Source organism: Scatophagus argus, chromosome 11, assembly GCF_020382885.2.
Source record: "Scatophagus argus isolate fScaArg1 chromosome 11, fScaArg1.pri, whole genome shotgun sequence".
Taxonomy (NCBI): Eukaryota; Metazoa; Chordata; class Actinopteri; family Scatophagidae; genus Scatophagus; species Scatophagus argus.
The window spans coordinates 3479058-3495357 of NC_058503.1; the positions used below are offsets into that span (position 1 = coordinate 3479058).

At 38.5% G+C, this 16300-nt stretch overlaps 1 protein-coding gene across 2 annotated transcripts in view; it reads left to right on the plus strand.

The window, feature by feature from the left end:
- Nucleotides 1-2079: 2079 nt before the first annotated feature.
- Nucleotides 2080-16300, plus strand: part of abcb6b (ATP-binding cassette, sub-family B (MDR/TAP), member 6b) — a 32043-nt gene continuing 17822 nt past the window's right edge. Inside the window, exons 1-12 of one of the 2 annotated variants that reach the window (XM_046404790.1) lie at nucleotides 2080-2239; nucleotides 4102-4190; nucleotides 6520-6718; nucleotides 10021-10113; nucleotides 10267-10343; nucleotides 11370-11485; nucleotides 11626-11747; nucleotides 13069-13178; nucleotides 13337-13402; nucleotides 13586-13711; nucleotides 14155-14231; nucleotides 14639-14702. In XM_046404790.1, the coding sequence (XP_046260746.1) occupies nucleotides 4104-4190; nucleotides 6520-6718; nucleotides 10021-10113; nucleotides 10267-10343; nucleotides 11370-11485; nucleotides 11626-11747; nucleotides 13069-13178; nucleotides 13337-13402; nucleotides 13586-13711; nucleotides 14155-14231; nucleotides 14639-14702 (1137 nt within the window). In that variant the 5' untranslated portion in view covers nucleotides 2080-2239; nucleotides 4102-4103. Of the gene's footprint in view, nucleotides 2240-3496; nucleotides 3553-4101; nucleotides 4191-6519; nucleotides 6719-10020; nucleotides 10114-10266; nucleotides 10344-11369; nucleotides 11486-11625; nucleotides 11748-13068; nucleotides 13179-13336; nucleotides 13403-13585; nucleotides 13712-14154; nucleotides 14232-14638; nucleotides 14703-16300 lie in introns of those variants that run through there. The other variant, XM_046404791.1, reaches the window with a different exon arrangement.

Genomic DNA, 16300 nt, shown 5'->3' on the forward strand with positions numbered 1-16300 from the left:
TATAATTCCTTCCTAAATGATCACCAAGATATGTTTAGGACAAATAACTTATATTCTATAGCTGTGTCTGACCATCCATCCATCCATCCGTTTTCTATACCGCTTATCCGTCAGGGTCGCGGGGGAGCTGGAGCCTATCCCAGCTGACTACGGGCGAGAGGCGGGGTACACCCTGGACTGGTCGCCAGTCAATCGCAGGCTGTGTCTGACCATGTGGTCAAAATCTGGTCAAGATGTCTCCCTAATGTCTCCCTTGGGAATTGCTTTGAGCCTGTCCATACGGGAAGAAACCTCAGGTCAAACCCAGGACATGATGGAGAGACAACATCTCTGACCTGGCCTGGGAATGCCTCAGTAACCCCCAGCAAACTGGTGGAAGTCGCCGCAGAGAGGTAGGTCTGGCCTTCTTTGCTGAGACTCCTGCCCCCGTGACCCAGACCCAGATAAGCCGCAGAAAAGGACCACAAAGATGATCAGCTTCCAAGTGACAACCAAGGTCTTTTCAGAACAAATACATTTATATTGTGTAGCTGTGTCTAACGTTGTGGTGAAAAGCTACAGTTTTCACAGTGAGGTCTCTAAAAGGGTCTAGAATTTCAATGAATCAAAGGTATGGAATATCCATAATAATCATTTCCTAAATGACAACCAAGTTATTTCCAGGACAAATGCACAAATATTCTGCACCTATATCTGAAACTGATGTCACCATCTTCAGTCTTAAAAATTACTGTAATATAGTTATTACTATAAAAAAAATATGTTTAAAATGACAACCAAGATATTTCCAGGACAAAAACATCTATATTTTGTGTGTTCAAAACCAGGTCATCAAAAGGTTCTAGAATATTGATGAATCAAAGACATGCAATGTCCAATATAAGATACCTATTTAAATTCTGAGGCAGTATGCAACTGTGTGGTAAAAATCTACAGTCTTCAAAGTAAGGTCTTGAAGAGGTTCTATGATGTTTATGACTCAAAGGCATGGGATGTCCAACTTTCCTGAATGACAACCAAGATCTTTTCAGAATGCATGTTTATTATAAAACTGAGTCTGACAGTTATGCCACCATCTGCAGGCTTTAATGCCTTAAATTAGTTCTAGTATGCAAATGAATTAGAAGCATGGAATACCCAATATAATTGTTTCCTCATTGACAACCATGTTATTTCCAGGACAAAGACATTTATATTCTGCACCTATGCCTGATTGTGATGTCAACATAGTCTTCAAATTGACTACGTATATTGACATCATATGACATTCTGAAAGGTCAGTGAGTCGGCGGCATGGAACATGCAACATCATTCTTTCCTAAATGACAACTACGTTCAATCCAAGACTAATCTTCTGTCACTGTGTCTGACTGTGTGGTTGAAATCCGCAGCCTTAAAAAGGTTCTAGAATGTAATAAATCAAAGTCATGGAATATTCGATATAAGTCCAACTAAGTTTTTTCTAGAACAAATGCATTCATATTCCGTAACTGTGTCTGATTGTGTGGCCAAAATCTTCCATCTTTAATGTAAGGTTGTGAGGGACCAGAACAGTCTCCCTGAATAAAGGGATCTAGGCGAGTTTGGATTCAGGTGAAAGATGTTTGGAACAAGAAGCAGCGGAGCTTCAGGTACCAGGAAAAAAAAGGCTTTTATTTTCTTGTAACACAAATTCTCTACACACAGTCTGAGAGCAGACAAAACACAAGAACAAAATGGCAATAGCATAAACTAGCTGTGAAGCTGGAGCGGGTCAACCTTTCTCTCCAAGACTTCAAAAGCTGAATGAGGCTCCCTTAAATAGGGCTGCTGGTTGAGCCCAATTGGTTCAAACCATTATCAAGGGGATCACCCAAAATCATAAGGGTCCATACACTATTATTAATCATAATAAATCAACACCAAAATAAACTATGCACCATTTCCTTTACCCACTCACCATATATTCACACATCACACAATAACTTTGTGAAAATATTGTATAACCAATACAATAAAGAAACACAAACACCCTTGAGTGCAGTGGGACGTGCCCCCTTGCCCCGTGCTCGATAAAGTCCGCCCCTGCAGCGGCGCGCGTTTCCGCAGAGGAGCAGTGGAGCCGGACCGGGAGTGCAGGTGAGTGTACGTGGGTGTATGAAGGACCAGAGTCTTTACAGACGGACAAATGACGAGTGGGACGAGTAGTGGATTCCTCACTACACGCCTGGAAGCTGGACCGGGGAGAAAACTGTCACGGGTGAGTTGTGGCTGCAGTGAGCGAGGGACTCGGCAGGCCGTGTTTCTGGCGCCAAAGCGTCCATGGCGCACGGCACGCCAAACATGTCACCAAGCATTTAATATGTACACGCTGCAAGAGTCCATCTCTCCGTGTGTGTGTGTGTGTGTGTGTGTGCGTGCGCGCGCGCGTGTGTATATGCGCACCCGCATATACATGTGCCACAGACGTCGCAGACCACGTCATCACAGAGTGTCCATCGTGGGAGACAGTGAGAAGGGGGGTGCTCACCTTTTCACAAAGGTCTTAAAAAGGTTCTATAATGTTAGCAATGGCATGGAATGTCCAATATAATTCCTTCCTAAATGACAACCAGTTTATTTTCAGAACAAATACATCTGTATTCTGTAATTTAACTGTTGTCCTATTCTCATAGGGTTTATCAGGACTGTCATATGACTTTTGGCTTTTTCTATAGCCCATGCAAATTAAAATATAGCAAGGTGCAATTCTTAAATATAGTGTATAAGTAAAAGCCAAATTAGTGATCTTTAAACAGGCTCAAAAAACAATATCAACTTTGTTAAAGTAAAGGTATCAAATGTAGGCTTGCGTCACGCCATGTGAGTTTTTGTTCTGTCTTTTGATTTCTGGTCCATGTCTCGTGTTTCATGTTTGTCTTGTCTTATGTTTCCATGTATTATATTCCAGGTTTTTGTCATGTCCTGTTTTATTTTGAAAGTGTCACTTTGTGTCCTCTGTGTGTGTCCATGTTTCATGCAACCTTACTTTGGTTTATCATGACTGCTTTCTCCTCCCTAATATGTTTCACCTGTGTCTTGTTATGTTGTCTATTTAGTCCTCTTCTCCCCTGTCACTGTTGTCGGTGTGTTGTAAAGTCTTCATGTCTGGATTTGCTTTGTCTCCATGCCAGGAGACTTGCCATGTTTTTGTCGCCACAGTTTACTTGATCCTTTGCCACAGTAAGTGTGTGCCTGTTTTGAGTTTTTGATTTTTTTTTAAAAGAATATTATTTTGGACCTCTGCCTCCCTGCATCTCTGTGACTCTGCACCAGAGTTCAGCCCTCTGTGTCAGCAACGCCGCACCATTGTGATAACTTGCCTGTTTATGCAGTAGAGAGTGAGGTCAGACACTCATGTTAGACGAGGCTTGGCTCACAATCTCTTTTCCAGTTCATCCCAAGGTGTTGGATATGGTCGAGATCAGGACTCTGTGCGGGTCAATCAAGTTCTTCCACACCAAACTCATCCAACCATGTCTTTATGGACCTTGCTTTGTGCACTGGGGCACAGTCATGCTGGAATAAGAAAAGGTATTCCCCAAAATGATGCCAGTCAGCAGCATTGCATTATCCAAAATGTCTTGGTATGCTGACGCTTAAGATTTCCCTTCACTGGAAATAAGGAGTCTAGCTCAAAATAAAATAAACAAAACAACCCCATCCCAATACTTTTGTCTATATAGTGTATATGACCATTGAACAATTTGTGTCCTGTGGTTAACTTACCAATGTTAACCACAGGACACGTTCTCGAATGTTCATCAACTTAAGTCTGTAATATAAGGTTGTCAACAGGTTCTAGAATGTTGGCATCAGAGGCATGGAATGTTCAACAGAAGTATTTCACACACACACACACACACACACAAAACAACAACAAATAGGTCAATGCAAAAAGCTGACCACAGCTACTTTAAACTCAACGCTGAAAACACAACAGAAATGTGTGTGTGTGTGACTCTGACTGCTTTTCAAAACCATCACAGCTGATTAAATGTGCTCTTATACAGTTCAAGTTGAGGAGATACTGTATTTTCCAAAAATCCTTTAATGTGTCTGTGGCTTGTTTTGCTGTTGAAGAAATGAGCTATAAACTGGAGGCGAATAAGATGGCAGACCTCCCTGTAAAGAGAGAAACAGAGGGGAAAAGACAAGTTGTAAATCTTGAGGTAAGGTCATTCACAGGTTTTTTTTTTACTTTTACTTTACATTTCTGACACACAACAGATACTTAGATTAATCTTTTTACAGTCAGATTTTGTATTTGACTCTCTCTCTCTCACTCACTCTCTCTCTCTATATATAGACTGCATAGATGACAGAAAAAAGTCATCCATAGTAAGTGTCATCTGTAATTAGTTTTACATGTTTTTGTTTACCAACTTTTGCTTGCTAAAGAAGAACCCCACCAATTTTACACATGCTAAAAATTTGTACAAATCCTTTGGTGGCAGAAGATGGATGTGTGAAGTCAGATGAATTTAGTGTTGGTTAGAGCTGAGGATTTGAAAGTATCTGAAATCTGAAAATGTGGAGAGAGCTAACCAGACTGTTGTAACTCACTCCTTTTCTCTGATTGTGGATAGTTGCTAGAGGCCATGACAAACAAACTCTCAGTGGTTGAGTTGTATTATGGGTAATGCAAGTATTAGTTTTTGTATAATAAGAAGACTGGATAACACTTTGTTTGAAAGGGTGCACAGAGACCGAGATGCCGCCGTCATAACCGTGACAGTCTTTATGAGTCATTATGATTGTTCTCGCTAAGTGTTATTTGACCACCAGGTTACTTACTTACAGTTAATTACCAAAACACACTGAACTGTCATGTGGGTTTTGTTTGTTTGTTTGTTTGTTTTTGTTTTTCACACGGGCTGTCAAGAAACCACTATAATTGTTCCATGAATACTTTCCTTGCCAACCACTGTGGTACAGTTTGGATTAGTCATTAAGACAATATTGAAGATCCTCTACAATCCCCTGGATTTGTGTGAATTACTAGGTTGAAGAAGAGGCTTCATCCCTTCATCTCTGCTCCTGCCGCTCTCTGCATGCAGCTCATTATGACAGGCAGAAAGATGGAAACTGTGAAGTTGATCGTTATGTTTTGATAGAGTCACAACCTTACTTCAGGTATAGCTAAGTCCTAAGAATATAAGGAAATACATCAGAGGGCAGGGTCCAGATACAGAAACCACCACATGCTAAAAGCTTATAAATGATCACTGAGAGAAATCAGTTTTGTATGAGTGTGTACATTTTTTACTTCTTTTTATTTTTAGGAAATTGCTGCATATTATTCATTTAAGCTATACAAAATGAATCCCTAATGTTTGTCTACCAATAGCATAATTTCCAAATTAAAATCCTAATCCTTCTCCTTCTTCCAGAAAAATTCTAGAATATATGAATATGCAAATATTTTTCATTTTACAAGTTTAACTACCTGAAACAAGATGTTTTGTACCTTACTGTAAAGTCTATTATTTGTGCATGTGCTAGAGGCTTCAGAATTTCCTTTCTCACTTGTGCATGCTGCATATTAGACCAGGACTGGCATCCAAACTATTTCAAACTGTTACAACTCATACTCAACACTTTTCTTCAAACCAGATTTTCACTGAGCACAGAGAAAATGAAACACTTTCAGCAATGACTATAAAAACAACCACATCGTGTGGGACACTGCACATAAATCATTCAGCTGTTGGAAAAAGATAATACATTTTTTATTGGACTTTAACTATTATTATGCTGTCAAATGCTTTTGTAACTTCATTTGTTGGACCTCACCTACATGATACAATGCAGACTTGACGTTATCATTAACATTTATATAATGCCAATTTATCAGAGGTGGCGCAGTAATGTTACTGAGGAGATTTACTGAGCTTCATGAATGACAGATAGCTAGATAGATGTTGCTAAAATAAGCATACTGCCAACTTCTGCTAACTGTAGCTGTTATTACAAATACTACAGCTTTTTTTTTATTTATTTATTTCTTTTTTTTGCCAGACAAACCTCACTCTTCCTATGAATGGCTTTGGATGTTTTGGCTTTGCGTTGGTTAGGTGTGACTAACCAAAATTCTTTTGAGTTTCATCTAAACTAGAATGTGTATTTATACATATATTATATTATTAGTGCAGTTAGCCATGCAGCCAGTGTTCCTTCTAGCTGACTCAGCCCCGGGGTGCTAGGAGCCAAACCTGGCGAGAAAACTGCCATGTTACTTTTTGCCTCACCTTATAAAACTAGTCCATATCAGTCTATGTTCAATCTCAGTCCTATGATATAAAATAATATTCACGTCCAATACAGATTTACACCAATAATAACACATTATAAAAGCCTGCAATGTCACATATCTCTGAGAATTACGGATGCATTATAAGTTTTGATAAAATCTGACCAGTGAAATGTAAGATTTTGAGTGTGCTGACTGACACCAATCATTACTCCACTCTTCTTCTGACTTCCTTTCTCTCCAACCAGATACAACACTTCCCCTCTACCTACTCCTCTTCCTTACCATCTGTCTGGCAAGGCCTTGGGAGGAAGGTCAGACTGTTACTACCATACATCTGGCCCAAAGGCACTCCAACACTGCAGGCACTAGTGCTGCTCTCTGTTGGCCTGCTCATTGCAGAGCGACTGGTTAATGTGCTGGTCCCGGTTTACTCCAAGAACATTGGTAAGCGACTAAACAGAGATAATGCTACAAAAATGGATTTGTCTTATGTCACCAAATGTGTAGTTTAAAGCTACTTAATACTATGTAGTATTAAAAATTTATAATGTTAATACACACATATTTGATAAAAAATGTCATCCAGATGTAAGCATAATGCTCAGTGCTAGAGTACTTATGGTTAGTATCAAAATATAATTCCCAAGTGTTCTCTGAGATCTTGCTCTGCATCACAACCCCTGTTGCTGTGTAAATTTTATGTAAAGTGGAAAATTTAAAAGGAAAAGCAATGGAACTGTATCTGAAACAGTTGTCAGTCCCATCAGCTGCATTTCACTGTCCAAACTGTAGATGGCATTGTGCTCAACGATTTTGAAGTGTGGTCTACCTTGTTTCTTTATGTCCTTTAATAATTGTGTTTGTATTTTCCTCAAAGTGGGAAGTGCTTTCTCTTGTGTTTGTGCGGGGTTCTCAGGTTATCATATTAATGAAAGAGCAGAGCTTGACTGCACATACAAGCAAAATAATTTAATAATTTATAACGCTGCTTGTGGAAAAACTTGACCAGGCACAACAGCTTTTGTGCTTGGCCGTTGCTCAGTTAGTCAGGTACTCATTATTATAACATGCCAGGAAGAAATTTATCAACACTTAAAATGAAGGTTAAGTCCTGACAGATAATAACAACTCTGTTGTAATTAGCCAGTCTTACTTCACATACACATAATTCCACGAAATTGAAAGTAAAAAGAAAGCATTAACCAGAAGCTTATCCCAGCAGCTTTTAAATGAACTATAAATATGTATTTTGTTCGCTTTGGCTTTTCTTTGGTCTCAGAGAGGTAATATACTAGCTAACTTGGTCAATACAACACTGGTAACTGAAAAACTAATTTAGTATCTCATATTAATTAATAGTTAACAATCATACTAACTTATTTTATATATTACAAACAACAGAAAAAGCTATTTAAACATGGTTCAACAAACACATTTGGGGAGTAGATCAATATTTGTTTGGTCTCAGATATGACAAAACAGTGGATGTAACAAATGTAATTTAAGTTGCTATGGAACTGCATTTGCAATGTTCACCCTAAACTAACTGCTTGGCATGTTATGTCATGAATTGTCAAATATGTTACACAAGCCCAATCTCATTCCTAGGACACACAGCTTTCACCCATAAAACTCAAGTTTGTGTCCCATGTGAAAGTAACACATCAAAACATTTGTTAAATCTAACCATACGTTTTTAAGCCTAAAATCAACCAAAGTGCTATTTCATGTTAAGCACACATTAGAAAGGCTTTGTGGCAGGACGCCTTTGTGCATTGGCTGCAGATACAGAATGGAAAACTTTGCTCATCAGCTACCAATGCCAAAGGCAGGGTATGATGAGCTTGGCTAAAAACATGCTGGCTGGACAGTGAATGAAGAGAGAGAGAGTGATATAGAGATTAAAAAGCACTGAATCAGAGAAATGTTACTTTTTGATTGTTTCACAACAGTTGCATTTCAAAACAGAGATAATCATTTTTAAAAACCACACCATCCTTTTTTTCGGAAATTGCTGCAGGTGGCCTGAAAATTTGACATGTTTGGGCAAATGCATTGTTTATGACTTTGGTTAGATGAATTTGCCATATTAACACTTCCATATTGATAATCATATTCTCTACATGACTGTACTATTTGGCTACATGATGAGATAGAGAGTAGAAACCTGCAGTTTATGGTGCACAGTTTTTAATACGATCATCTGTAGCCAATAATCATGATGAAAGCAGGATGTTGTAATAGTAACACATTAGCAATAGCCATTTAATTCCAAAATATATGTCCATCTATCCATTTTCTACAGCGACAAAATGGTGTTCGCAAAGCAACAAAATTGTACATAAATATTAATGTAACAGTCAAAAATTCACACTGATCACCACAACCTGAAAACACAGTCTGAACATGTTTAGTGTTTTGTTATAAAATAGCTCAGCAGTGGAATGAGATCTGAGGAATAGTTTGGAGGAGGAGGCAACCTTCATTTTTCATGAGGTGTCATCATTTGCCAAGGTCTTTTGTATCCTATTTTGTACACTGGACTGCATCCACCACGAGGCAACAACCCAGAAGTCTCCACTTCAGAGGAAGTCAGGATTCAGTTTGTCTCCAGCTACTTTACGCTTTAGAAAACTGGCCATTTGGCTTTTGGAACAACATGAAAGTACATGCCAGTGCTGCAAGAATGAAGCCGAGCGCTGCTTTGTGTGATGAGGAAGGCGTGGAAGGGGAGTTAGTGTGGGAGGGGGGGGTTGTTGTTGGTGTGTGTGTGTGTGTGCAGAGGGTTTCCTGGGAGGTCACCCCTCCTGCCAGTCATGCTTAGCTGGCATTAGCGCCTTTTTTCGTGAAACTAACACACCGGTACAACGGACGTTTTGTCTTTGGGTCTGACCCCACCTCCCACCCCCCGACTCCGGGACCTTATGCCAAAGAGTTGAAAATACCCCCCACTGAAAACAGACACTAGAAAGTTAAAGAATTTATAATACACACATTTCTTTATTCATTTGTCTCCATCTTTTTATTGTATTTTCACCCTTCCTTTGTCACCATGTCTATCTGTCTGTCTGGATCTTCAGTTTTTCTTCCACTCCTCCTCCTTCCCTCATGTCTGTCTGTTTTTTTTCATTTCATCCTGATTCCCAGCACTTGTACAAAAAGGGTAATGAATGTGAATGAGACTGTGTGTGTGTGTGTGTGTGTGTGTGTGTGTATGTGTATGTGTTTGTGTGCGCGTCTGTGAATGTGAGCCAGAAAGGGGAATGTGTGAGTGTGTTCATGACCAAGTGTGTGTGTGTGTGTGTGTCAGAAGTGGAAGAACTTCTCAACTCTTTTACTAAATAAAAAGTAGAAAAACCACATCTAAAAAAAAAACCTTTTAAAGAACTACTACCAGTAGTAGTATGTTTTAAAGTAGTAGCATCAAAATATAAAGTGCAGTAAAACAGAGTAAAAGTAATTAGTTAATTAAGCATTAATGAATCTGCCAAGTAACTAGGTAACTGAAGTTATGGAGTAAATATAGTGGAGTGAAAAGTACAACATTTCCTTCTGAATTGCAGTGAAGCATAGGTAAAAAGTAGCAGAAAATTAAGAATGTATATAAATAAAGTATGAGCACCTCAAAACTTTAAACTAAAAACTTGAGTACTTGATATGCTTTAATGTGTTTGGGATTATCTGTGCTGTCATTTGGAAACAAAAGAACTGAATGTGTGTGTGTGTGTGTGTGTGTGTGTGTGTAGTGAATGAACTCTCTGCAGGACGTGGCTGGACTTCACTGATTGCCACTGTCTGCACCTACACGCTGCTCAAGTTCCTACAAGGAGGAGGCGCAGGTGCGCAAGTGTGTGTTCATATGTAGAGGAATGTGTGCTTACAGAATATGTCTGTGTCACAGAATATAAACTGTTTCCTGGTGGGTTATTGTGAATAGTAACATGATGTTCTTTGGCTTTGTCCTCTTACTTTTCTTTTTCTGTTCCTTGTAGGAACTTCTGGTTTCATCAGCAACCTTCGTCAGTTCATATGGATCAAAGTTCAGCAGTTTACCAGCAGAGGAGTTCAGGTACTGCTCAGACTACATTTTTTTGCTTCTTCTACGTTTTTCCTGACGCTTAAAATTCTGCTGTCTTTCACTTTAATGTCTGACTATCTGAGTTGTATTTCTCACTGTTTTGGTTCACTTATGAACAGTACACTCTACAAGGTGATTTAACTTCAAAAGTAAATTTCATATATATATATATATATATATATAAAAGAAGTCACAATTAGGATTTAATTCTAAAAAATTTCTGACATGACATGTAGGCAGCACATACCAAAATGCATCTGTTTGCTATAACATGTGGAAAACAGTTTATCACGATAACAGTTCAGGCAGACTGTTTTTAAAGCCACAGCAGTGACTTTCTTTGCTCTGGTACTGGTAAAGTTGTGTGATCCACTTCTCTGTGATGCATTTGGTAATAAGACCCTCTCTAAGGTGATATAGTAAATTTCACATGTGAAAACAATTTGGGAAACATAGTTTGAAAAAAAAAACTGTTCTCTATGGGAAAACAAAAATCTGCCACACAGCCTTCATCTTGAATTGAATAAAAGCTCCTTGGCTTGTCTGCTCAATCCCAGCAGGTTAAAATTCCATTCTTTGTTAAATGGAGACAATCTTTGTACTCTGTTATATATCTCATATATACAGGCAATGGTCCCCCCCATGCTCGGGGTATGTGGATAGCTCTTTAAGATACACCATGCCCTGAATGCCCTATGGCTCAAGCCTTTGAACACCTGTGATCTGAGCAGCCCAAAAGCCGGACAGATAATCTCTGTAACCATATTTACTTCTGCTTTCCATGCCTCCATGATTTGCGTGAGGCTCATAAATGCCGCATGTTAACAAAAACCAGCAATAATTCCTTTCAACTGAGTTATCATTTTACACTTGTGAAGACATCTGACAGCTCACGAAAACAAAGGAGAGATTTAGCTGGCTTACATTGGACATGGTCTCAGTGAGTAGTGGCTGCTGGCCATCTGTGTAATCACATCAGTGGAAGTTTCTCTCTGTCCCTCTCTCTTCACACTTTAGCTGTGTTTGTTTTCCCAACTGCACGGTTTGTCTCTGCGTTGGCACCTGGAGAGACAAACTGGAGACGTGCTGAGGAGCATTGACAGAGGCACGTCCTCCATCAACAACCTGCTGAGGTAGGACAAGAGGAGACACAAAGATGGGGACATTTACTGTCACATGACCTATCAGCTATCAAAACATGACAAATTTTCTTCCTGGGTTAAATGAGACTATGAAATAATGAGTAATAAACCTGTGATTGTTTTGTCTCTAGCTACATCCTATTCAGTATCCTTCCCACGATCTGTGACATCATCATTGCCATTGTCTACTTTGTGTCCTACTTCAGTGTCTGGTTTGGGCTCATTGTTTTCACCTGCATGATCCTCTACCTCAGTGAGTCAATGGTCAATGTGTGTGTGTGTGTGTGTGTGAGAGAGAGAGAGAGAGTGTGAGTGTGCATATTCTTGTCATTTCTGTTTTACATCACTGTCTTGTAATGAGGCCCTTTCATGCATGCTGTCCGTTACTGGACAGATACTTGGAAGCTATTTTGAACAATTTAAGAGTTACGGCATCATAAATTTAGTACCTCAGAAATTCTTCTTAAATCCTAAAACTACACAAGTAAACATTATATATACATATGTTTTCTTTAAAATTATGCTAGGGTTTACACTTACAGAGTTTTACAGCAACATTAAATAATTTTCAGATTTTATTTAAATATAGCAGATTATACCCTTTGGCATTTACACTAATGTGCATTAGAGTGGGCACATGTGTTTATAGTCACAGAAAAAAATAAGAGTATTTCTTACATATTTTTTGTTGAAAAATATTGTACTTCTCTGGTTTTCTGAGAGTAAAAGAATTTAACAGTTATTCTCTTTTTATAGCACTGATGTACTGTGTCCACTGCAGTGTACAGAAATACTTACAAAATAACATGTATTGGGTAAAAATTTATTGGCATGATTTTTTTTTTTGTTTAAAAGTAAAAACAAATATTTTATTTTTTTCGGATTTCATTTATTGTTCAAGCAATAAAAGAATAGACTTCTGTGTCTTATTAACTTGAAAGAACAAGCATCTTTATTTTATTGTCTATTCAAGTTTGTATCATCACAGAATTCTTTTTCTCAGTTTTGAAAAAAAAAATAGATGCGCGAGAAAAGAACAAACCAAAAAGAAAAGAAAAGAATTAGGGTTTGGGTTCAAAAAAAAATAACCCCCATTATATTAATGGGATATTAACAGTCATTAACAGCAGATCTGATCAAACAGCACCAACCTTTATCTCATATACATACTGTCTAAAGTTGAGAAATGAGCACAACAAAATGGATTTTAAAGAAAATGAGATGAACCATAACTGTTTTCAGTTGTAATAGTTCAATTGGGATCTGAAGATGAAAGGCTCAAAGGACAAATGACTGCATTTTTATAGGACTTTGTTCAATTCTACGGATTACTTCAAAAGATTCACCAAATCTCACATTCCTTAAGTCCAACCCAGTGATACTGTTTGAGGTGAAAGAGACAAGTACATATCAATGTGGTAAAAGCAAGCTGGATCCCAGACCATTTTATTTGGTTAATTTAGAGACTAAATATGAGCACTCTATGTGTTGCAAAAATAATGTAATATCCTACCATCCTATCCTAACAGTTTCGTCACATACAGCTCCAAACTGACTGTACCATATTTCTGCAGCCTGTACCATCCTGATCACAGAGTGGAGGACAAAATACAGGAGAGAGATGAATGATCAAGACAACAAGGCCAAGTCGAGAGCTGTAGACTCACTGCTCAACTTTGAGACGGTACAGGTTTTCTGCTTGTTTTACGGCAGGAAAAATGAAAATACAACTCCACGCTACATTTTTTAACCGGAAACACTCACAATTACAGTCATCGGGTGCGAAGAAGAATTTTCAGGATGTTACAGTCTCTACTCTTTGGATTTGATTTGTTTTTGTAGGTAAAATACTACAGCGCTGAGGATTATGAAGTCCGTTGCTTTGAAGAAGCCATTTTGAAATATCAGGTAGGTTTGTGTTGCTGTCGAGTGGAGTAACATCATCCAAAGACAAGCTAAGAGAACACAACTCATACATGCTCGTCACGCAAAGATGTTAAGCAGCCCACCTTGCAAAACATATTATGCTTCAGTTTTCAAATCTTGAGTCTGTTGTTTTCAATGAAATGGGTGCCGTTTGTGTTTGCGTAGCACTGTGAGTGGAAGAGCTCGGCATCCCTAGCTCTGCTGAATCAAACCCAGAACATCATCATAGGATCAGGACTGCTGGCTGGATCTCTGCTCTGTGCCTACCTAGTCTCTGAGGGTCAGTTCCAGGTAACAACACAGAGTAAAGCAAGAACAGTGGAATTCAATGTCACGTACCAGAAGTCCACATACAAGTTACAGACAGATGGCGAACTCAGATACGGGCTTTTGTTTACCTTTGGTGTGTTTGCCAAATTTGCAGCTTTTCAGGTTAAGAATATCAGCATGAAGCTTATACATATAAACAACACTAGAATAATTTTACATCTTGTATGGTGAAGTTTATGTACATGAATTTTGTTGGGATAAGTGATAAGATTGATAGTATATCAACTGTTAAAATAAGATAGCATATCGATTTTGTGTTTTCAGCTGATTAAGTGATTAATACAAAACAGTAGAAAAAGTGTGTGAAACTGTTGTTAGTAACCTAGTCATTATCAGTAAAGCTGTTGGGATGCTCTTTTGGAGACTTAATGTTCTGTAGCTGTGTGTGTTTTCTTTTCTCTCAGGTTGGAGACTATGTTCTGTTTGGGACCTACATTATCCAGCTGTACACTCCTCTGAACTGGTTTGGTACCTACTACAGGTGAGATCATTGTACAGTACAGGATACCACCTGAATCCTTTTATGAAATGATTAAATCTTCAGGTCTGCGTGTCTGTCAGTGTTGAAGAATACTGGGGTGAGTGGGGGATTGATGCACTTTGAATTTGTTTTTATAACTTGTTTGCAACACAGAGAAGAAATCTTGAATGCATTGATGTAACTGGTTTTAATGGTGGTGGTCAGTGCGTCACTGCGTGCCATTTTGCATATAATTACATTATATTAATCTCAAATGAAGATGTGGGAACTTCTAATACCTCCTCGTAACCCCTCCTTGACCACTTCTGCTAGTAAAGCTAGCACGACTACTGCTTCTTCCAGTCTTACTGTTGCTACCATTCCTACTGCATCTAATAATCCTGACTGTGTGTCATTTGTCTCCGCAGGCTGATTCAGAGTGCATTTGTTGATATGGAGAGCATGCTGGCACTGCTGTCAGAGCATAAAGAGGTGGGTGGCAAAGAATAATCTGGAACACTCATCAGGGGTAAAGATTCATTCTTTCTTGAGCCAGTTATTTATTTACTTATTTATTTATTTGCAGTTTAACGCACATTGGCCCACCTATGTTCAAACAAAGCACATTGGTAATGAACTAAATGCTTAAAAATTTCTCCACCTTGTCCACAAATGAAACAAAGGTGAGCAAGCAGATGAAAGAGGTGTATTTTCTTTTCTGCCAATAGAGAAACTGGCTTCAGAGCAGAGGTCAGGACCTGGATTCAGTGTTACAGACACAGTTTAAGTCGAGCTCTTGTGGTTGAAAAGACACAAAGTGAAACTGAATGAAAACAGTATGATAGTGTAAGATCTTCCAAAATTCTCTTCTTGCTCAAGATGGTAGCAGTTCATTTATCTTCACTTAATTACTGCTTTATGTGTTTTACCACAGTTGTTGTCAGTGGTCATTGGTGTACTGAAAGCCAGACGTTTACTGGCTGTAAACCACGATTTCTTTCAGATAATAATAAAGTTTTGGTTGAAGATGAGTTGTTACTGGATAATTATGACATTATTGTTTTTCTTATCTTTTTTATCATAAGAATGCAGAGTAATAAATTGCTGTTGCAAATGCAGTAAACCTGAATAAAGTTAGATTAGTGTAGATGTGATATTATGTAATGTCCTCTCTTGTTAAGTAGAAAATGGGACATAAGTAAAAAAGAGCAATTGCAGAGCAGAAACATTAGAAATTAAATATATCGAGAGATGTGTGTATAATATAAATCAAATGTAATAATTACAAATAATTAATTAATAAGACCTAAAGTTTATAAAGAAATAATTTTTTATCTGCTTCAGTACCACTTGGAAACAGAGAAATTCACACAGTCAGAGGTCAGCGGATTAGGAGGTCAACAAGTGTTTGTGTGTGACTTTGTGTGAGTGTGTGTATTTGTGCGCATGCACATACTAGAATACTGAGTCTTGCGTGTATGTCTGTGTGTGTATGTCTATCTTTTTGTGTGTGTTTTGGTGGGAAAAGGCGTCCTCCGGCTGCCTCAAGAAAGGCTCCTACATTCACAGGCCCTTGATATGGTAAACAGCCACATGAATGTAGACAAAAGCATTAGAGCACCTTAAAAACACAGCAGCCTTTTTCTTTGGCTTGGGAAGCTGCAAGTGACGGGAGTCAGAAGAGGGTGAGGAGGAGGAAGTCTGAGAGTGGGGAAGACTGAAGAAGCTAATGATGATAAATCGTCAAATTGCAATCCAACCTTTCATGGTAATATTCTGAAAATGTTAAAGGTTACATCACAATATCAGAGCATTAGTGCCTAAAGGGACAAAGATTGAAGGAGGAGGGATGAATGGTTATGGAGAAAATGAGAAATTGAAAAAAGTAGAACATGAGATAAGAAAGAAGATGAAGGGGGCTAAGAGGAAAAATAAAGAAAGAGAATTATGATATTGATTGTGTAAAGTACAATCTCACTAAACTTTCCTCTCATCCTCCTTTCCCCCCACTCTGTCCTCTTTACTCTCCTCTTCTCTCCCTCTTTTCTTGCTCCCTACCCTCTTCTTTTAGTCTTCTTCTCCTTTTCAAT